At 38.3% G+C, this 17,856-nt stretch overlaps 2 protein-coding genes across 2 annotated transcripts in view; one reads left to right on the top strand and one right to left on the bottom strand.

Annotated features, from left to right (window-relative positions):
- Positions 1-2,671, top strand: part of ASB14 (ankyrin repeat and SOCS box containing 14) — an 18,686-nt gene extending 16,015 nt beyond the window's left edge. Inside the window, exon 12 of the transcript XR_014226740.1 lies at positions 253-2,671. The gene's annotated coding sequence lies outside the window, so the exon portion shown is untranslated. The remainder of the gene's footprint in view (positions 1-252) is intronic.
- The window catches only part of APPL1 (adaptor protein, phosphotyrosine interacting with PH domain and leucine zipper 1), a 25,146-nt gene extending 7,290 nt beyond the window's left edge, over positions 1-17,856 (bottom strand). Inside the window, exons 1-16 of the mRNA XM_082288941.1 lie at positions 17,704-17,856; positions 13,302-13,400; positions 12,720-12,779; positions 11,892-11,963; positions 11,030-11,117; positions 9,401-9,442; positions 8,581-8,639; positions 7,978-8,124; positions 6,484-6,566; positions 6,218-6,376; positions 5,258-5,446; positions 4,742-4,784; positions 4,053-4,109; positions 3,434-3,525; positions 2,682-2,864; positions 241-290 (exon numbers count right to left, since the gene is read on the bottom strand). Coding sequence (XP_082145067.1) covers positions 241-290; positions 2,682-2,864; positions 3,434-3,525; positions 4,053-4,109; positions 4,742-4,784; positions 5,258-5,446; positions 6,218-6,376; positions 6,484-6,566; positions 7,978-8,124; positions 8,581-8,639; positions 9,401-9,442; positions 11,030-11,117; positions 11,892-11,963; positions 12,720-12,779; positions 13,302-13,400; positions 17,704-17,757 — 1,477 coding nt within the window. The 5' untranslated portion in view covers positions 17,758-17,856. The remainder of the gene's footprint in view (positions 1-240; positions 291-2,681; positions 2,865-3,433; positions 3,526-4,052; positions 4,110-4,741; positions 4,785-5,257; positions 5,447-6,217; positions 6,377-6,483; positions 6,567-7,977; positions 8,125-8,580; positions 8,640-9,400; positions 9,443-11,029; positions 11,118-11,891; positions 11,964-12,719; positions 12,780-13,301; positions 13,401-17,703) is intronic.

Genomic DNA, 17,856 nt, shown 5'->3' with positions numbered 1-17,856 from the left:
TTAGCAATTAGAGGTGTAATTACTACACAGCATGTCACACATCTTCTCATTTGGTTAATGAACACATTTTTACAACAGATCTTCAGAGAGTAGTTTGATTTAACTTAGCAAATATCTTGCAGTGTAATTAAGCATTTTAAAACCGGTGTTAAATTAGAAGAGAGAACCTAGAAATGAAAACAGAAGTACAATTTTCAAAATTTATTTTTAGTTTGCAATGAAATAAAATTTTTGTTTTACCTTCTGTTTCAGGTTTTGAGCCTCCAGATTCACCAAAAGGATTTGTGCGTCTATTAAAAAATGAAAACATTAAAGCAGGAGTCAGATTAGAGGAACCATTCATGGACAGTGCAGTAGTCTCATGCTGTGTCAAATACCAACATATAATGAGTTCAACAAACTTGTAATCTGGAGGAATAATGTGTCATGAATCATAAGGAGAAGCAATTTCATGAGGAGTGAGACATAAATTGCTGTATTTGAGGACCCGCATTATTGGAAAAATACCAGATATTATTGTCCTATTGCTGCCACAGAAAGTTTTGCTCACATGGGATTTTTTTATATTTTAATTAAGCCCAAACCAAAACCTTGTTCATGTTTGAAAAAGTGTAGTTTTAGGGGATGAAATTTCACAGAACAGCTTCAGGAAGCACAGCCAAAAGCCGTTTCAGTACTCCATCGGAGCACCCACTTCTCATCACTCTCAAGATACTGAATTACTTACTCAGGAGAAGCCCCTGGGTTTGTTTCAAATGCAGCTTTCTCAAAACATCACTGGGGTTTTACTCCTAGAGGGTCAAGAGAAATGTGGCTATTTCTGGCTCTTGAAGACAGAATTACTATCAGTTACAAAGAACAGTGAAAATACTCTAGGCTTCCAAGTCTGCATTTTTCAAAAACAGTAAAGGAATGAGCACAGGAAATGGGGAAATTTTATTTAAAACTTGTAGAGGAAATCACCCTTTCTCTTTGGCTAACTGGTAGCTGAAAAGCTATTGGCAAGCGTTCAGTATACTTCAAATTAGGTTTTTTATGGGATTAGTGAAAGTGTCACCTTAATAGGGTTCTAAAAGCAGATTTCAGAACTATGAGGGAAAAAAAGTTCAGTTACACATCATACTGACTGCCAGTTTTATTTCATCAATTATCAAAAATCTTTTAACTAAGAGATGTCTGGTTTAAAGTACTAAAATTTTTCTAGATCGAACTCTGAAGTCAAGATGGCATTGCTACAATGTTTAGATACCATGGACTCAATCAAGAACCATCCCATTAAATGCTGACTTGTGTAATTACAGTAAAAGCAAATTCCTTCTACTAGCATCTTCTACTGCTCAGACTTCCCTTGTCATTTAATATTAAACTGGAACAGTAAATGCAAAATTTCACAGGATCTCTTAAAAGGCAAAGATAAAATTTAAATATGTCATCAGTATCAGAAACCAAGGAAAGTAATTCTTTTTTAATAACAGATGTGTTACCTATCTGTACAAACACTGCAGTTCTTTACTGAAGGTGATGGTTAACTGAAAATACTGAGCTCAACTCTGTCATTTCTGCTATGAAAAATACTATTTTCTAGACTAGAATTATAACTGATGACATCACAGAATATTCTGAGTTGGAATCATCGAGCCCAACTCTCCAGTGAATGGCCCATACAGGGATTGAATCCACAGCCTTGGTGTTACTGGCACCCTGCTCTGACCAGCTGAGCTAGACCAGGCTACCACAGGAATTCAGCTAAGTCTTAAACTTTCCACTTCCTGCAATACAGCTCAGGTCTATTTTAGATCAGTATGTTCTGAAAGATCTAGCTGGCCTCCTGTTTATGCTGCTATACCAAACAACAACAAAAAGAAAACTGTCAAAAAAAAAGAAAAAATAGATACAATTTTACCTCTTACATCTGTAAGATGCAATTCAAAATTCAAACATTTTCCTAGAAGGCAGGGGGATCTAACACATTTTTGTGACCGGAGTCACATAAATTAGTTTTAATCTCTTTGGCTGTTTTTGTTGTTGTTAAGAGCAGCTGGATCTGCAAATACATTTTCTTAATATCTGAATTCTAGAAATGCAGTGATGATTTACAGATCTTTGGGTTTTAGTACATCTCCCACTCAAATACAATAACAAGTAGGAGAAAATGTTTTTATGTTTTGGGATGAACTCTTAGATGATTTTAACTTGTCTGTATATGAAATTACTCTAGAAGCCTAGATCATTTTCACTCACCTTTCAGCTTAAGAGGAGTGTCATCATATGCCATCATCACCTGGAGGCAGGGCTACCAAATTTCTCTTGAGTTTCCAAGAGGAAATAACCCAAGCTGCTGGGTGAGCAAGCAATAGGAAAGGAAAATACTTTGTGAAACCAAAAGTTTAAAATAAATCAATAAAAGCAAGCATTGGCTGTTAAAAAAGCAAGAAAAGCTGCTGCAGAACAGAAAACTACACCTTGACTCTAGTGATGTAATTAAGCCTTTTTTTACAATTCCATTTAACAGTTAAACAAACTGTTTTGTTTCACTGGCCACTGCAGAATTTGTGACATCAGTCAGGGAAAAGGCAATGTGTGTGCTGGAGATGCATCTTAAATGTGGTTCTCTTGTTTGTTTAGTTTTGAATTAGTAACATTAACTTTAGGGATCTTTTCCTTGTCTCTCCATTTCCTACCTGCCCGATTGCCCTGAAGATTTTGCTTGGCCAGGCAGATCTTCACTGACTGGAGATATTATGTCAAATTGGATGGGGGTGTCAGGGGCAACAAGGGAATCCAAGGAAAGTGCTGAGAGAGTTGCTGAGTCAGATCCCAGTGACCCTGTGCTGCTGGTACGAGCTGCAGGAGGACGAGATTGTCTACAACAAAACCAAAAAGGCAGAATTAGGGTATGTGAGTTCAGGTTGGTTGACAATAAATTAAACCACAGGGGACACCAATGCAATATTCCAGAACTTAGATGTAAAACAAACCAAAAACTAAAAAACCTGAAGATCAAGGTATAGTAAACAAATACATGTACCTAGTCAAATTTAAGTTAAAGTTATTACTTCCATTAATAATTGCATCAGATTGTTTTAACATCAATCTATAATCACATATTAAGTATAATACAATCTGAGGTCTGCTTCCAGGAGTAGGATATATGAAGAAAAATCTCATCATGAAATCATGCAACAAAACAAACATGATGAAACCAACCAAACTGTCCACCTGCTGGCATTGGGATTACCTGTAACCATGGATGCTCAACAGTGCTTCAGCAGTGAAAGGTGTGTTCAGGAAATTTTCCTCTGGCCTATCAAAGATTTAGTTCTGAACACAGAAAGTTTTGTAGGTTTGTTTGGCATTTTTTCCCCCCTGGAACTTTATCTAGGATTCTTTTTCTATATGTGCACTTCAGATGCCCTCTGGTTGCTTCACTTACACAGCTGGCCTCATGCTCTCATGCCTCTGCTGAAAGGAAGGAGAAGGAGTGACAGCCTCCAGAGCTGACTGGTTCACACGGGCAGCAATTTCCTGCAGCAGAGATGGGAAAAAATAACTGAAAACATTCTTCTCAAAGTAAGATTTTCGTTTTATTTATATGCAGTTGGCAGAAGTTACAAATTCAACCCTTCATGAGAATCTTGCATTCTTAAATTTTCACCAACACACCTGCAGCATTTTCTTCTCATTTTTCTTCTAACACAAATCCTGATGTTAAGTTTCTCAATTTAAGTGAACACACTGGCTTTACAATACTGCCAATGTTAATAAAAGCCAGCAATAGAGAAAAGTTCCTATGGTAAGTCTGGTAAAACAAGCAAATGTAGCCAGGAAAGAAAAAAATCTCATTTGACAAATGCAGCCCTGACTATGAACTAAAACCCATGAAGACACACTTCATATATAGATATGTGCTCTGTTATAAAACAGTTTTTATTGGGCCAATTCCCCTGATTTAGCAAGTAAAAATCATTATGTAAGTTTGTATCAATATGAATTTACTATAGAAATATAAATATAAACATATTACTGAAAACTATACATTTTAGTAAAGTTACCTCAGGGTTTTCACTTAGATATATCTGCTTAGATATGTTGTTTATGGTGCATATCCACTGAAAAAGAAGAAGAAAAAAGAAAATAAAATCATTTGTCATGTTTTCTAAACAAACTTGATTGAATTCCTGAATTGCTAGTTTCAGCACTTTTTCTACTTCCTTTGTAAATTCAAGGAGCCAAGTATTCTGCACACCCAGCTTGTCATTAAATTTGCTGCCACCTGCATACTGCACCTTACACTTTCAGATTTTACTCACAAAAATTATTTTAGTCATACTAAAACTAAACTAAAGAAAGTTTAACTCACAACTCTGAGGATTTAAAAAAAACCCTCATCAGGATTCTCTGTAACTCATTATTCTGTGCTGCAGATGACATTGCTTCCTCAAGACATTATAAAAATTCAATTTGGCTTTTGTGGAATTTGCTCATTTCTTGCATCTGCAAGCTAGAATCTCCTTTCTCTCTCTGCTCTGGAAAACCATCCGCTCCTGTTCCTGGCTTTTCAACTTCTCTCTGAAGGAGGAAACTAACTGGAACACTAAGATAAACAAGGTGTTATTAACAAAGATAATCTATTAATAAGAAGAAACAGAAAAAATATGCAGTATGCAGCTATGGTTAGGAATGTATTCTTTCTGTACAGCAGAAAATCACTGGGCTCCATGCACACCTCCTATAAGCTTACCTCTTCATAATCTTTTTTACTTTCTGCCTGTAAGATTGAAGACCTGAAAGAGGAGAATGGAAAAGACAATTTTGTATATTTAAAACGCCTCACAAATACAGTCAGCCAGGAAACTACATTTTCATGTTTACACACTGAAGAACAAGTTATGAAAAGCTGAAGATTGTGTTTGTGCTGAGTGCAGTCAGCAGTTAATTACAGAGGGGAGGAACCTATGCTTTCCTTTCAATTGGAAACAGAAAAGCAACAAAATTCTAATTGTGTCCATGTAATACTTCAGTATTCACAAAATGCAATAATACATGACTGTCAACTGATTATCATAATCTTATTCTGAAATAGTACTCTGCTACATCAGAGAGCTTATAAACAAAAATCCAGACATCAGACAGTAAAAGGACATCCTAGATTTTGCTTCTAAATAACCACAAAATATAGCAAGCAACATCTGGCTAAAGACAGACCATCTTTCTTTTCTCTATGTCCTACAAGAAACAGCAGTGTAAGACCACTCACTTTTTGCCATCAAAAGATGTTATCTGAAAACAGTACCGTCTGTCCTCACAGTCCACAGCCATCACAGAGCAATTGTCTATGTCCATGACAAGTCCCCCAGCCACATCACCTCTTGCCTGGCTCATCAGATTTCCACCTTGAGTGAAGTAAAACTGTCTCTCCCAACTGGAAGATACCAGCCCTGTCTTACTAAAAGATAAAGAGATCCTCAGTTAGCCTCACTTTTTGCTCACTCTGTAATATTAATTGCTGCAATTGTGTTCTAATACAGAAATTCATGCCTCATTCAGTGAGTGTTTTACTTTAATTGTTGTTGTAAAAGTAATCTACTTTTTTTTTTTAATTTCTTGGGGCTTATTATATAAATTACACTAAAAAAATCTGAATGTTATAACTTACATTTAATAACTCTGAAAAACAGCTGTTGGACTTCATTAGAAGCAAAGCTCCCTCCTGTGGACAAGGAGCTGCTACTGCATGGAGTCCAGAAGCTCCTCCAAAGGGGATTTTAGTTAAGAGTGTTTTGCCTTGTTTAGGTCAAGATTACAATGCTTTATTAATAACTTGGATCCCAAGGCTTTAAGACATTTAAAGACAATCCATCTCAGACACTTCCAGAACAATCCTAATAGACAGAATCTTGTTACTTCTCCATTAGGATGCAGAGAAATTACACACTCAAAAGCTTTCTTTTTAAACTGTAAAAATTCAGGCAAAATTAGACTGAAATCAGGATAATTATGCTTTGCACCTGAATGACATTACATCAGTGTAACAATGAATTTAATATTAATTAGATTAAGAAGTCCAAAGAAAGAAACAGAATAGCTCCTATGTGACTTATTCAACTAAACATGTAAAATCAGCACAGCTAACATAAAAAAAAAAAATTTCAACTTCCTTAGTTTTCCTTCCCCAAAATTAAATGCTCTGGATTTTTAAATAACAAGTTAACCTTACTTTCTTGCATTGAGATAGCCAGCTTTCCGTGTCAGATTCCTATGAGCAGGAAACTTCGTAGGATCAGGATCAGGCAAATACAGTGGATCACTGGCCACTTCCAAGTCCTCTATAGTTTGTTGCATGTTTTCTACGTCACAATCCATTTCCCTGCGAACACTGAGGTAAAAAAATGCGTTAATTAACAAAGATAATTTATTAGTAAGTAGAAACAGAAAAAAATAAATGTCTTGATAAAAGTTTGAAATTCAACAAAGCCAACTTACTTCTGTACACTTGTGCCAATATTGGTCAAAAATTCTTCCAGTTGCTCAGTAAGATTTTCTGAACCCATTTTAAAAAAGCTTATCTTTAGGAAAAAAAAGGAGGAAAAGGGAGAATTTAGTCATCAATAAAACTACACTAACAATTAACAGATGAAGTCATAGGAGGTTAAAGTTTCTCACAGAAATCTGTTTTCATCCCTCATTCCCACCCAAGCCTCTTACTAAAAGCAGCAGAATGTGTGTTTGTGGCTGCAGGTAAAGGCTGCTGCTGGCCCTGCAGTGGGATTTGTATCACAAGGATGTGCTCAGAGCTGCCTGGAGGAAATACAGAAACACACAGGAATTGCCCTGGAAAAAACTCCCAATGCCTCTCTGTCCTTTTTCAAGCCCACCACTCTGCTAACTGCTGTTATGGGGACGTTATTTGGGGCACATAGGAAAGAACAAACCTGTGAGGATTTGTCCAGGGCCATCCACAGGGAACTAACTATATGTATTTTAAGTACAGGGTATTCCACAATGGGCCAGAAAATCTGCCACAGCTAAACTGAGGTTAGCCAGGAGAAGTTTCAGGACAGGAAGCCCCGGGACATGGCCCTACCCTTCCGTTTCTTAGATTCAGCAAAAAGCTCCACCTAAGCAACAGGTTGCACTAGATTGCTGCACACAACATGCAGAGCTTGGTTCTTAAATACAAGCTGCAAAGTTTCAAAAGAAAGCAAGAGTTCTTGCCTTTGGAAAACTTTCAGACAATGTGCAGAAGTTAATTTCTACTCAGGTCACGTGGCAGTGCCAGATACTGGAAAGTCTGACTTGCAAAAAAACCCAAATCCCATGCTTAATGACATACTTCCGAAAATACAAATAAAGTCTCTCCAAATAACTTTATCATGGTTGTATTTTCTGTTACATCCATCCTCCAGTAAACCAATCAGGAACTTATTTATATTAAGCAAAACCAAACCAGAATGTTTTTTAGCATTCTGGCTCTTCCACAGCCTTCACTGAGAACAGCGGTGATGTTCTCATTTCAGAACAGCTGCCATAGGAATGAGTTTAACTGTCTCCATGCTACTTGCTGAGAAGGTACACTTCCATGTGAACTTGCAGGAAACCTCTAATCAGCTCTTCCCTTTAGTGGAATCAAATGCCCAGCAATGAAAATTTAGACATTATATCAAATTCAGCCATCTAGGTTTTAAGGAAAAATTAACCTTTATATTTGTCACCCAGGCTTTGCTAAAAGACACTCTGATGGCAGTGAGGACATCTCATGAAGAGATTCCTGCAGTGAGTGGGCAATGACCAGTGCCAGCTAATGGCACCGTCAGGGCTGCAGCTTTGGCAGCTCCAAGAAGTGGATGGGTGGGTCTTTTTCTCCATTTCCTTCCCTGGATTGCCAAAGAGGTCTTGCAATGGATTTCAGTACATCAACCTTCATGAAGTACTTTTACATCTTCTTTCAGACCTACAGCTTTCAGAATCTGAAATTACCTGAGCTTGCATGTATCCTAGCAAGGGTTCTAGCAGAGAAATTTTCTTCTTGTACTGGAGAGTATTTAATGCACAGAAATAATGCATCATAGTCTGATGCTGTTTTTTCCTTGAAGTATATACATCTTCTGTAACTTCTGCCTTGATCTGAAGAGACACAGGGGGAGGGAGAAAAAGGAATGTGTGAGACTTGGCATTGATCACATGCCTTCTAGACAGCTTTATAGCCCGCATGGATAAACCCACAACCGTGTTCTACCCTCTATCACCAGCAGCTGCATATCTTATTTTGCAATTCTGCTTCTCTAATTTAAACATGAGATATGTGAAAAACAAATACAGCATTCTTTTCTCCCTGGAAAGTGTGGTTATTTCTTCACAAAAACAAACTGCATATGGTATCACAATACTGTTCCTAAAGCATTATCAGTGTTACAAGGACAGGAATGTATTGGAGAAACCTGCTTTTCTGTCTAGACTGCAAAAACAAACTATCCAATGGCACATGGAATCTGCCATACATTGTGTTCCATCATAAATATATATAAGATGAAAATTATTTCTTCTCTAAAAATCTTTACATTCAGATTTTGTTTTACAAACCTTTTCATTTTCCCTTCTTTTTGACAACCGACTGTATCTGGTGATGGCAGCATCGTGGTCTACGCAATCAAGAGAGAATTTATGATCATTTTCATAAATTAGTGATTTATGAAACAGAGAAGAAAACCTTTTATATTACTGTGTTACACAGACAGCTGAATGAAATGTTCAATCATATTAACACCTTGATGAATTGTTCTTGTCTACCTATAATCACTTCACTGCTACAAATACGTGGGCTGAAGAAAAATTCTAACCAGACACAAATGATGCAAAATTGTTACAAAGTTCCCTAAACATCCACTATTTTTCAAAGAACTGTCCATTATGTAGAGAAACTTCACATTAGAAAATCCGTATGAAATGAAGCAATTTTCACTCAGAGAAGCAGAATCTTACTTAAATAGTAAGTTCTCTTCATGGATATATTAGAGGTAGCTAAAAAAAAACTTCTGACAATAGGCAAGAGAACTATGAAATTCATTTTAAGGAGGTAGCATTTTTTTATTGATCCAGTCCTGACTTTAAGAAGCGAGCTAGCACCTTACATGTTTTGTAATTCTGGTGGCATATTCTACATTATTTAATAACCTTACATACACTTAAGCTGTTGTAAAAAAAACCCTTTCCATTTGCCTTAATGCTTCAGTACACAAATCAGGGATTTACAAGTGAACCAGGGAAAGTTGAGTGCCTAAAATTACACCTTAATTAGTTACTCTAAGTCTGCAGGCTTAACTCCACTAATTAAGTACAAATAATAATCTACAACAATACTGTTGTCTTGTAATATTGGTAAGATTAAGTGCTTTACACTTACCATTACTTGCAATTTGGAAAACTTCTTTTAGAGTTAGTATCTCTAAAAAAACAACATATCACAATTTAAGTAAGTTGTTATTAACATAACAGTCATGTATTACAGTTTCTCATGTAATGTTTCACTCCTGAACAGTTGAAGGTAACACCCTGTACCATACTGAGCTACCAGCACAAGGTACTACATGGCCAGGCAAGTCTGCTCCTACCTGGCACCTGAGGATCATTTCTGTGCTTACCAAAAAAAATACTGTTCTGTAATAATGTAAGGAAGAATTTCTTTTCAAAAGTCTTTGAAAGTCATCATCAATACAAATGTGTCACCTCTAGTTCCAGTCTGGGTTCTGGCTTGAGCTGGGGAAATGGAAGCACAAGGAGATGGGAACAGCAAAGCCCAAAACACACTGGGACTCATCCTAGCTAAAATCAGCCAGGTTCCAGCTGGTTATTGTCTCACTGTGTCAGGGAACTGGAACCAACACAATACCTTACACCTGTTCTCATCTTGGTTGTGATTTCTGCCATATTACAGTATAAACCAGCAGAGAGCCATGGTCAACTTTGTGGTAAAGCAAACAAAAAAACTGTCCAAGAAGTGCCTATGAAGTCCATAAAGTGTGGGGTCATTACAAACTACACCAGCTGGTGGCTAAATCTTCCAGTGGGAAAATTTAATTTGCGATTATTGGCTCAGGGATGCCTCTTCAGTGAGTACTATTGGAGATTTTTCAGGTCCTGAGAAGTAATATCAGCCTTGGGACAGTCACAATCCCTTGCTCAAAAAAAAAAAAAAAAAAAAAAAAAAAAAAAAAAAAAAATCCATAATCTTTTCAATCCATAACTTTGCTGCAAACTCTTGTCAAAGAAGTATTTTCCAAGATTCATAAAGAGTTAGAAGACTTATGAAAGACTTGTCATTTTTATTTCAATTTAGACTTATGATATTCATAGCTTAGGTATACCTACTCTAGAATGTTCACAACAGGGATATTCAAGTTACTTGGGGTTTAACTCTTATAATTTCTACCTGGAAGCCCATTTGCCACAGCAGTCTATTCACTCCAGTATCTTGAGTAAAATCTATCATAATCACACACATTAGATGTTATTTTAAACCAGGCAGAATAAGCTACAATTATTACAAAAATAAGAACCTGGAAGCTGCACATAAGAAGTCACCTGTATTACCAGCTGGGTTGAAGAACCACATTACTAAATTTTAATATAGTAAATACTACAGCTTTGGCATTTTGCCTTTTGAGTTTAGTTCAGCAATTATATTGATGTCATGAAACAATATATAAATCTTTCCTGAAAATGCAAATTACCTAAAAATTTTTCTTTTCTAACATCTTTGAGTAGCTGCTAAATGTTCATCTTGAATAGAAGATAAGTGCTTCCCTAATATAAGTAATTTTTTTTTGAAACAATAATAGTGTTAAGTTCAACTGCAATACTCTCATTAATAGGAATAACTTAATTTTCTTTTTAAATGGGAAAATGCATACTTTTGAGAGCGGAAAAATAAGTGCTGTATTCTATTTAGTGAAACAAGAGCTATGGAGATTAAATGCTATGTTTTTATTATTGCTGCTGTTGATAAAAACCAGTATTTGGTCAAGTCCTCTACCTTTTAGATCCCTTTCTTTAAACTGGGTAATAGGAAACATCATTGCATCTGCAAGCTGAGTTGAAAGTACTGCATGGCAAGAGCTGAGCTGAAAAAGACAAAAGAAGGAAATCTTAGCAAAGCAGTGCTGAAACCAAATAAAATCACAACAGCATGACATCAGTGTCACTCAAAAGATAACATGTACAACTCATACACATTTTTTAATGTTCCTTTTTTTTGCAGCTACTTTTTTCTAGGTCCCAGATCTCATCATTGGCTTTTTAAAGAAAACCTTTAGAGTTTAGTTTTTGTCTGAACTTTTCCAAGTTACTGGATCATGTCCAAATAGAGCCTCATACATAATGACTAGTCAGTTTATTTCTCCAGTTTCCCTCCAGCTACGTCACAGCCCACCTTCCACAACTCACAGAGGCAGAACAAAATGTGATCCTCCTCCTAAAATGCTGTTTAAATGAGGAGAGGGATCACAACAAAAATCCTGATTCAGCTCTTAATGGTGCTCACTTGTATGTCCTAGGAGTCAGTCTCTAAGAGAGACAGCAGGAGACTCCTCTGTCAGTCAGGTACCTGAAATCAGGCAATACAGATACCCTCATGTAAATAGTTGCCACTGTGTAATGGTTCTGGCTCTCTCTCTAGTAGTTAAACTACATTTTTTCTCAGCAATGTATCCTCAGTTTGCTGAATTTGTTCTTTCTCTTCAGGTTACATAACTTTAAATAGATGCTGCAATATACAGTTAAGCATTACCTTGTTGACAAATGAATGCCATTTCTGTATCTCCTGGCTTAAAAGAGGCTGGAATAATTAGGCAAAGTCTGTACCTGAAAACGTTAGCAAAGCACATACAAGCACTTACCTCATCAATCACTTTTGCAAATTGCTGCAGAGTGGAAGTCATGACTTCATCATCTCCCCCAAGTGGAAAACGCTGAAAAGCCAAAGAGTTACGTTGTTTGCAGTGTTTTCTGCCATTCACAAAACTAGATTAATCACCTCTATATCAGGTTGTCTTGGGGTGACTTTATGATGTGTATCCCGTATCGCTGCTCTATGCCCAAAACTTATTTCAAAATATTACACAGTTAAGATACACTGAAGCAGTTCACCTCATTAGGTGGAAAAGGAGGATAGGGAACAGCAGCCTCCTAAAAGGAGCAAGTATTTGTTTTTAACATTTTTAGTCTCAGAAGAGGGGGCTCAGCAGCAAAGCTACAAACTGAGACCCTTCATAGTTATGAAGGAAGAAAGTTATGGATTCCACAGTCTGTGCTTTCAGAGATGGAATTATTCTCACAGAGTAAATTATGGTTGTTAATTGGAGATCGCAATGCAACCTCTTCTCTTTGTGACTATTGAAATTAAAATTAAAGCATTTAAGGGTAAACAGGTTAATAAAGTAAAAACAAAACAGAGCCACCCTAAGCAATTCCCAAAAAACTAATCCAAAAGTAAAATATTTCAGAACTTATTGATATTCTTCATGGTAAGAGGAACTTCATTCTGGTTTAGTTAGAACTAAAATAAAGACAGTAGATTCTTTTGGCAAAGATTTGAACCACCAACTACAGCAGTTCATTTTATCTGGACCAAACCTAAACACATTCTACACTGTGCTCTGGGAGATAAAAGGCTACAAAAATACACAGTCCTGACCACACACAGACAACAATGATTTATGCAGTACCTGTTTCTCATATTCCTTCAGAAGCTTTGAAGTCAGATGAGTTGCTGCACTTAATTCATTCTGATTTAAAAAAAAAGGGAAAAGATCAAAATCAATAAAAACTCACACAGTTAAAGTATATACAAATTTAAAATACAGCCATAAACTCAAATTTTTAGGAAAACATACAAAATAGATTCTTTTTCTGGCATAAAAAGTGGAGTTATTTCTAGATGAATATATTGTGGGTAAAAAAAACAACCTCCCACTTGGTACATACTATTATACACACCAAGATCATTTTAGCGTGTATAACATTTTAGAAACACTTGGGAAATACATTAGAGATACTAGGAGAACAGAGAACATAATTTCACTTGGCATCAGAAATTCTGTTGCAAAAAGAATCACAACAATTTGGTCTTTACCACTCCCTAACATACAGAAAAACAATCATTAATTCTTACTTTATTTCACTTCTACGTTTAAAGAATATGGAAGTTAAAGAAAAGCATACTGCTCACAATAATGTAACATAAAGCAAGAGACATGAAATGTGGTTCCAAAGCTTTATAACACATTCAACAATTTCACTAACACTACCTGTGCATCATATATTCTGTGCATGGCTTGAAACAACTGATTGATGTAATTGGATATTGCAGCAGCATCTTCTTCAAATACTCCTAGCAAAGAGCGGGTCTGTAACAATCAAACAGCCAAAACATGAACATGACAAGTTAGAAGAGAAGAATTTAAATATAATGGGATTTCAGACTTAAATAGCATTATTTCAGGTTTCATTACTGAAAATTTTATAAACCCTCCAGCCCCGTTTAAAGGAATGATACTTGTTGCATGCCAAAGAATCTTACAGACATCCAAGCTCAGCTGTCCTCCTACTGTCAGCCTCTCTTCAGGTTAATACATTTTCAGAAGGGAAAGGACAAAGGGAGATGGACAACTGTTAGAAGTTGAACCTGTGGGCAATTATTGGGCTCACTATGGTACCTCCCTAAGGAGAAGGGTGAAGTTGACTGGTATTGAACAGCTTGCCAGGTATACACATTCCCCCTGCAGTGAGATCCAAATAAAGGCTGTGGCTGTCCCATATTGTCCAATCTGGACACAGACAGTTGCTGGTTGTGCTTGGACCTATAACTCACCTGTGGAATAACCATCAATTCTGTGATCAAAAGGCTGAGATACTACACCAAACCAAAACAAACAATACAACCTACATCTGATTGTCCTCAACATACATGTTTCTCACTGCTGAAAGGGAGCGGAAAGATCTGTCCTTGTGTCCTTACCCCAGCTTGTCAATCTGTCTGTTCCTTAGCTGGTGTCACCCACAAGCCTGATGACTCTTGTGTCCTACTGCACTGCCTGCATCACTGATGGTGCTTAACAGCATCCACCTCAAAAATCAACCTCTTTTCTCACTGGCCACCTATTAGACTAAAACACTGATCTCTATCTGTAAGCCCAACTATCCAGCCAGTTTTTCCACTCAGGTCACAGTCCATACCTCTCCCTTTTGGCCAGAAGAATGTTGCCAGACCATGTCAGAGTCCTTGCATAAGTCAGGGTGACTGACATCCCCTGCTCTCCCTTCTGCCAAAATGACTGACTCGATGAGAAGGCAATCAGGTTGCTCAGGTGTAATTTGCCTGTAAGCTCAAATGAGATGCTGACTGCATGTTCTCGCATCCTTTTTGCACTTGGAAGCAAGGTTATTCCTCACCATGAGGATACTGAATGGCTTCCTTCCACCATGACAAAAATCCCAAAGGGGGAAAAGCAGAGGATGTACCAGTAACTCTGCACAGCCTACACGGGCTTTTCCTAAAAACACTGGTCAGGATGCTTGGCTGTAGGATCAGGAGCAGCGCTTGCAAGAGCCACGAAAGAAATACTTTAGCAATGTTTTAGCAAAACATTGTATTTTTTGCTAAAAAATACTTTAGCAATGTTTTGTTTCTAGGTTTACACTAAAATTAATGTCCAGACAGAAAATTGAAGGAATCACAAGCACATAATTGTTTTTTCCCAAACGATGATTGTTAAACACTTGAAATTGGAAATTCTATTTTTTAGTTTTCCCTACACTGTCTTGAAATTACTGAAGTCTTTAGTCCATCTCCCCTTGAAGCATGAAGGTCTTTTTCAGTTACTTCAGTAATTCTTTGCTTTCAATGATAATAAAAGAGTACACATTAAACTCGTATAAAGTATATTATTTAACAATTCTTTTGACATAAAATTCTTTTGTCTAACTTGCATTAGATGCTTGGCTGTATCACAATTACTGTCATGCTATATAATGTCTAAAAGATATTTAAATATTAAAAAATCTAATCAAACAGCATAATCAACACAACAAATAGCTTTAATGCTGGTTCTAGTTTATGAAACAAGTGGAAAGAGGTGGAGGAGAACTCAAGTCTTTGCCAGGTGTGGCAACATGTGTCATCTAACAGCCTTGACTCTCCCATTAAAGTAGACGTATACGAAAGAATGCAAAAGAAAAAAATTACATGGTACTATAACCACTGAATTATACACTCATGACCTTTAAACCTGAACACAAATAAACCTGAGCTTGTAATTTTAAAGGAGTATCATGTAAGGTTTCTGGATTATATTTACTCTTTAAAACTGAACATTGAAAAAAATATATTTCTATGTTTTATTTTAAAAATGTCAGTTATTGATGTTCAGCCTTCAAAATAATATGATGAGATACTGATGGAAAGAAATTAACCTGAAACTGCAAACAAGCAGACTTCTGCTTAGCAGAAAATTAGGCATTGTTTACTTGTGTTTCTAGTAAAACTCTGCATCATTTTGTACCAGGGAGAAGCTGCACAAAGAAACCACCTCGTTAGAAGTCAGTGTTAAGCCTTCTATGCCACCATATGGAGGGCACTGCAAGCGACAGAAGACACAGAGCCTGTGATACCAGAGTCTCCTGGCTTTTTTGTTGTGCAATGCTTTGGGAATGCAAATCAGTGTGAGCAGAAGCTCTCTCTAAATACACACTGAGTATGTGTGTGTGTAATATATGCCCAAAGCTAATACTTAAATTGCTCTGTTTTGCATAGCAATTTGCATAACAAAAGACTATGTAAACTTGGGACTTGGTTTAGGCCTGACAGCACAGTGGTTAGATTTTTATCCTGTGACAACAGGAAATGAATGGGTTTGAACATTTTAGAAAAGCCTTTCCTTCCCTCAGACACAGAAAAAGTTTGATATGACGTTTATATAACTACAGTCAGTGTCTGAAACATGAACTCCAGGCCATAGTGCAGCACTAAACAATGACCCATGCTGATGAGCATTTCAATATTCCAGCATGAATGTATCGAAGTCACAGCAACGCCTCTAGAGAGAGGGTTCTGCTTTCTTCAACCATTTGTTGCCATTTCCATTGCACTGATTTCAAAGGAACAGAAATTAACTAATGCAACAAATGGACTACGCTAACAGAAGACCATTGAGTCCTTACTAGAGGACCTGGCTCCCAGCATCCACCTGAAATATTAAGTTGACTGAAAGATGCAAATTTTCTACCTAAAACAGAAGACAATATTGGCAAATCCAATTGTTTAAGCACCTCATTGGGCTCAATTAGGCTTTACTTGTCTGCATCACAAATAACCTCACATGGAAGATTCCAGAATTCACAATTACATTCCATTAAGTAACATTTTTTTCATTTGCTTCCCAGATGTCCTCAGATGATCCTGAAGTTCATGTTACATTTGACATTTCCTGTAAATATGAATGGTTCTGACCTCCTTAGACTAAGAAAAGACCTTCAAGAGATAATTTTTTAAAATCACTATTATTATAAGACTTCCAAAATTTTTTCCTCTTCATGAGATAACAGCAGGTTTTGGCCCTGGACCAGAGCCCACATCAGAGGCGAGATCGCATCTCACGTCCAGCATTTGAGCTATCTGGGGCACTATCCTTAGGAAAGAACGATTCCTTTTCTGCATGGCCTTCTCTTGCCTTTTTTAAGTTGTCCTTCCACTTGATAGAGAATTGCTACAATGACTGTCATTTTAGAGGCTAAAATTCCCTATTTAACAAGTGAAAGTTTCCCTTCCTATGGCCAAGGAATTAAAACTACCAATGCACATGCTATTGCAATATAGGACATCCCACTCACTACATAAACAATGCATCAGAAGATTTTAATTCAAAAGCCTGCCATAAAAGAAAATATATTGCAAACTCTTTTCCCCACATCTGAGAAGCACAGTACAAGGACTTGCTGTTGCTGCTGCCAGCAAGAGAAACCAGTGCAATTAAATAAAGCATTTCCTACTTTAGAAAGAAACACCAGTGCACTACAGGGCATCGCTGACACAGATCAGGCACTAGCAATGGAAGAGAAGAATCGGAGCAATGAGAGGCCTCCGGGCACCACGTGCTTCCCACCTACTCTCCGCATTAACCATCGCCGCGATAACCTCACGCAGCACCTGCCGTTCATACGGGGCTATTAAACCTTAATGCGATTTTAGTGAAAAACAAAGAGGAAAAATCGTTTTGAGAAGGCAACACGGGTTTTGTGGTCACGAGGTGTCCAAAATCAAGCCTGGGCGCGAAGGCGGGGGCGGGGATCAAGGAGCAGGTGGCGGCACTGCCCGGACGGCGCTGCCGCAGCACCCGCAGCACCCGGGCCCGGAGCTGCGGCCCCGCTCCCGGCCCGCGGCATTCCCGGGAGCGGCGGCGGGGCCAGCGGGGCGACGGCGCCGCGGAGCTCCGGGCAGGAGTTCGCAGGGCACGACCGCGGCGGAGAGCCGGAGCCGAGACTGTGAGAGCCCCGTGGAGCCATGCAGGCAGCGTCCCCGCCGCGCTGCCGGGGCGTCCCCCTCCCTCCCGGCCACCGCCGCGGCTGTCCCGGGGCCGGGAACGACAGGGAAGCAGCGCTGGGCCCGGCGAACAGAGGCTGGGCCGGATGCGGCCTCCGCCGGGCCCGTCTCACCTGCGGGCTGTCCTCCAGCGTCTCCTCGATGGGCAGTTTGTCGATGCCGGGCATGGCGGCGGCCGCGCTGAGACCCCGCGGCTCCGCTCCCCGCGCGCCGGCCCGGCCGGACCCGACCCGCACCGACCCTCGCCCACCGGGCGCCGGACGTCC

This window comes from Coloeus monedula (genome assembly GCF_965178545.1).
Source record: "Coloeus monedula genome assembly, chromosome: 11".
Classification (NCBI taxonomy): Eukaryota; Metazoa; Chordata; class Aves; order Passeriformes; family Corvidae; genus Coloeus; species Coloeus monedula.
The sequence above is the reverse complement of the archived record's forward strand: the minus strand, read 5'-3'. Positions and strand labels throughout refer to the sequence as shown.